Source organism: Platalea leucorodia, assembly GCF_965183815.1.
Source record: "Platalea leucorodia genome assembly, chromosome: 1".
Classification (NCBI taxonomy): domain Eukaryota; kingdom Metazoa; phylum Chordata; class Aves; order Pelecaniformes; family Threskiornithidae; genus Platalea; species Platalea leucorodia.
In genome coordinates this window covers 131,246,121-131,251,026 of record NC_138823.1, presented here as the reverse complement: position 1 = coordinate 131,251,026, position 4,906 = coordinate 131,246,121, and the positions used below count along the sequence as shown (strand labels likewise).

General features: G+C 56.3%; 1 protein-coding gene across 1 annotated transcript; it reads right to left on the bottom strand.

The window, feature by feature from the left end:
• Positions 1-461: 461 nt before the first annotated feature.
• On the bottom strand, positions 462-1,992 carry HOXA13 (homeobox A13; the record flags this gene model as incomplete). The annotated part of the gene is made up of 2 exons (XM_082308892.1): positions 462-706; positions 1,320-1,992. The coding sequence occupies 2 exons, from the start codon at positions 1,990-1,992 to the stop codon at positions 462-464; spliced, it is 918 nt and encodes a 305-aa protein (XP_082165018.1).
• Between the last annotated feature and the right edge of the window lie 2,914 nt (positions 1,993-4,906).

Below are 4,906 nucleotides of genomic sequence, written 5' to 3'. Positions count from 1 at the left end.
CAACATACAGTTTGGATTGCAATGGAAGAGAACCAGCTTATGTGTCCACATCGACCTCCTCACGTTAACCAGCTCTCGCATCGTGGCCACGAAGAGTCTTCTCAGATAGTAAGGTCGTAGAATCACTTACAAGTTTCTCAGAAAATCGTGTGTCTTAATTGAAAGTGTGTCTCTCGGGGCTGGGCGTGGGGGCTTTACAGTCTGTCAGTGATACTGGCTGGCTGCTTGGGATTTCAGGAGAACTGTCAGTTTCAACCGTTCTGCTACAGCAATATTAAAAAAAAAAAAAAAAAAAAGAAGAAGAAGAAAAGCTATAATTCCAAAGATACAGATCTCTTGTTCTGAAAGAAGAGGTTCATTGTCTTTTCTCTTTTTAATTATTATTAATAATTATTTTAATCTGAACACGAAAAAAAAAAGTTCTGAAACTTTCGAGTTGCTGCTTCTCCATTTTTAATCCATTAACTGGTCGTCTTCAATTTGTTGATGACTTTTTTCTCTTTGACCCTTCTGTTTTGGAACCAGATTGTGACCTGTCTCTCTGACAGATTTGTAGTCGCCGATATCCTCCTCCGTTTGTCTTTGGTTATGAATTTATTTGTAGCATATTCCCTTTCGAGTTCTTTTAACTGGACCTTTGTGTAAGGCACTCGTTTCTTTCTCCCACGTCTGTACGAGTTCGCGTCAGAGGGATGCGAAACGACGTCTGGAACAGAAAAACCATGCAGGCAAGCGTTAGAAAATCGCTCGAACCGCTTAGGACATCTTCAAGTGGTACAGGGGTTAGAGTTACAGCGCACTCCTCCGCCTGCCCCGCTCCAGCTTAGCTACTAAAGCCCGGCTCAGCATTTGGGATTCCTCTTTCCTGGCCGCCGCAGGCAGCTTTTAGGCACGGAAAGGCTCGCTTCTGTCAGACGGACAAATAATAATAGCAAACCCCACGGAGCCCGCCGAGGGAGAATCGCGCGGGGCTGCGGCCATGTACCCAGCCTGCCTGCTCCGGGGCTCACGGAAAGCCACACCGCAGACCTTCCCGCCGCCCTTTTCAGCTGTTTCCTCTCCCGGTGCCGGCGGCGGGGCCGGGCGGGCGAGGCGGGATGCGCCGTGCGCCGGCGGGGGGCAGGGGGCGGCACCGGTGCCGCTCCGGCGGCGCCGGGGCATGTGCGGGCCGGGGCGGGATGGGGCCGGGGAGCGCGGGCGGGGCGGGGAAGGGTCACCCGGGGCTGCTCCCGGAGCCCCGCCGGCGGGATACTCGGGAGGGGCGAGCGGGGGAGGAGGAGGAGGGGAGGGGGTCGGGGGGAGCCATGCAGGTGTATTACCCGGGAGGGTGGATTTCCAGAGGTGAGGCGGCTGGCTCTGCTCCTTGGGGCAGTACACTTGCCCGTTCCACCCATTGGTGATGGCCCAGGGCTGGTAGCTGTCCATGGGGAGCAGGGGGTCGTGGCGCGGCTCGCCGGGGCCGCCGATGGCGGGCACCACGGGCATATCCAGATAGCCGGGCACCGGCTGGTAGGGCCCGGCGGCGTAGCCCTGGTAGAAGGCGAACTCCTTGGCCCGCGACGTGAACTCCTCGCCGGAGACGGAGGTGTCCATGTACTTGTCGGCGAAGGTGGAGGCGGGCTGGGCGCAGGACTTGATGGCGTTGTGGTGGGTCATGCGGCAGGGGTAGTAGCCGCTGCCGAAGTAGCCGTAGGGCAGCGCGGCGCCGGAGGAGCTCTGCACGGCGGCCGAGCAGGGGCTGCACTGCTTGACAGCGGGCTCGGCCATGCCGGCGGCGGGGGCCTCGCTGGAGGTGTAGGCGGCGGCGCTGGGGGCGGCCAGGGGCGCGGGGTGAGCCATCAGGTTGCGGCAGGGGTTGGCCGCCGCCGCCGCCGCGAAGTTGCTGCCGGCGTGAAACCCGTCCATGTTCTTATTGATCTCATCCAGGCTGTTGTCGTAGAGGAACATGACGGGCTCGATCCAGCGGGGGTGGAGGAGCACGGAGGCTGTCATAGCCCGCTCCGCATTGAGACTAGTGGCTCTTTTTTAAAAGCCCCAAAGACTGAAAAAAGAGATACTCAATCTCCGGGACTTGACCAAGGCTGACGCGCCAGTGTCGCGCCAGGCCGGCCCTCATTGGGCCGCCCGCCCCCACGTGATATGCAAAGCAGCTGATAAACATCTGAAGGAATAAAGTGGAGATAATTAAATAACGCCATCGCCGCGCGGGGCCGGGTCCCGGCCCGGGGGCGCGGGCACGGGCGCGGGCACGGCGCGGTCCTGCCGCCGCGCGGGGCGCGGGCGTCGCGGGGGGGGGCCGCCCGTCCGCCCTCCCTCCTCCCTCCTCCCTCCCTCCCTCCCTCCTCCTTCCTCCCTCCCTCCTTCCTCCCTCCGGCCCTCCCTCCCCTCGCCACCGCGGCGTGAGCATTTTGGCCCCGTTCTCGCCGCGGCGCGTTCCCCGAGGTGCGGGGCTCCCCCCGGCACCCCGCTTGATTCCTCCGGCCCTCCCCGCCCCGAGCGCCGCGGAAGCCCCGGAGGCCTCCCCTCACCTCCGGGGGGGAGGTCAGCCGCACCCCTCCCACCCCCCCTCCCTCCCCCGCTCTGAACCGCCGCCTCTCCCCGGGGAGCGCCGGCGGGGCCCGGCCGGGTGGCGCGGGGGCCCGGCCGCAAACTGCGGGCGGCGGAGCGTCCCCCGGGCCGCACGCCGGGCCAGATAAGGCTCTCGGAGCGGAGCCTCCCGGGGTCCTCTCTGGGTGTTTTCCTCCTTCCTTCCTGCCCGTCGAAAGCCCAAGACCCATCTCGCTCCTCTCGCCACAAAGCCTCAGAAGTCAGATAAGAGGAACAGACCAGGAAATCCCGATTTTATTTATTATTATCTTTTAGGATGGGCTCGGGGACCGGGAGGGTTAACTGGGTCTCCATCGCCATTCCGCTGTATTATTTGTTGCTGTAATAATAAAAAACGGGGCCTACAATTCGGCTTGAATCTTTTTTGGCTGTAAAATATCACGTCGGCTTGTAGAGTGTGTGCACGGACCCACGGTGCTTTTTTGTGCTGGGAAAAAATGGTTTATTGGCTGAAAACCTTTTTTTTTTGAAGGTCGTACCTCTCCGCAAGCGAAAGCTAGAAAAATCAATTGCATTCCCTTTTCATGATAAATGTTAGAATTTTTCATAGGGCGAAATAATTTCCATTTTTAATATTCCCCGCACCTCCCACCGGCGCGGATGCGTTTCCCCCCAGCATTCAGTTATTCGCGCACAACCTTGAACTCGCAACGCTCCATCATCAATAAACTTGACCTAAAGCAGCGTTCATCTCATCGTTAACAGCTCTCAGCCCTCACGCGTGTGGACAAAACAGCCCCAAATAGTCCCATCCTGAAAACTAATTTTTTTTCTTCTTTTTTTTTCTTTTCTTTTTTTTTTTTTTTTTTTTTTTTTTGCAATTGCATGTTGCTTTGTTTTGCGCCTGACAGCTCAGCGTATTTATTATCCTATTGTGCTTCCCATTGACGTTGTAGCATTGTTTTGCCCGCATGGCTACAAGCGCAGAGCGGTCCCGGGACGTACATTGTTACCGAGCAGGCTTTTCCTTGCCTGGCGCAGAGCTGCCAGCCATGAGAAATAGCCCTTTGGCGCCCATGGATTTTTTTTCAAGGTGCTTTTTCCGTGCCATGGGTTGGGATACCTGAAGTCGCTGTCATTCCCCTGCCAATTTGGCCGCTTTTTTTCCTTCATTGTAGCCAATAAAGAGTTCCCATTTTGACTTCGCATACTCTTTTCCGCATTCTTCCTCATGGCCAAAAGCAAATATTTATTCCCCGCATATTTTTCCTTTTCTTTCAGGCTCCAGTTTTGAAACCTGTGGATTCCCCCGGCCAAACATTGCTTGGCTGGCATGAATTGGGTCGGCTTGTTTCCCTCTGGTTTCTCGAGGCTGCTTCTGAACACCGAGTTGCAGCGGGGCGGGGGGCGGGGGGGGGAGAAGGGGGAAGGGAAGGCAGCTCTATGGGGCAGCGCTGTTTTACATACGGGTTAGACACGGCTAGAGGCCAAGGTCAAGTTGAAAGTTGCAGTCTAGCCAATGTGAGAACTGTCATTCACAGCCCGAAGATCTGTCTGATTTGTTAAAAAGCGGCTAGCCATGAGAACACTAATCTCCCCAGCTCGCCTCCCCCCCACCCCCCAGCCCGCCCCCCTCTCCAAACTCTCCTCTCCCTCGGCCGCGGAGCATTTCTCGCTTATCTGCTTCTACTTTCCAAGCCCCTTTCCATAAGGAGGGAGAAGCCGTGTGAAACCGTGGCTTTCGGCCCCGGTGCAAACCGTACTAGTGGTGGAGGGTTGGAGGGGGGGGAGCAAAAGGGGGGGGCATCCGGTCTGCCGAGTTTTGGTGGGTGTTTTTTTTGTTTTGTTTACCCACTTGGGGCTATTCCAGCCCTGTGTGCAAAAGAGAGAAGGGAGATGAGATTAAAGAGCTCTCTTTTCTCCCTTCTCTGCATCTCTCCCTCGCTCTGGAGCTCCATTTAATCATTAGGGAAGAGGGCCGTGCTTTTCACTGCTGGTAAGAGCAGTGATACAGCTGTCCCCGTCCCCTGTTTGCCATGGCGTGGGTGGGACTCAGGGAATGGGACCGTTTCCTCAAAAGAGGCAAAATGGCATCTGCAGGGTGCGTATGCAGCACCAGAAAATTAGTTATTGTCGGACACGGGACTTTACGCCTTTGTTTTGCTTTCCGAATTTGACTGACTTGTAATAAACTATTGACACCGAGGGAGGAGAAAAACCTCGTCAACTATTTTAGATTTCCTTCCCCCCGATACCCAATTTTCATTCCCCAGCTATAATTCCTTCCTGCCTTAATGGGTATCTGCCATTAAATATTAGAAAGGAACTGTGAGGGCTGAAGGCATCGAGCAGAACAGAT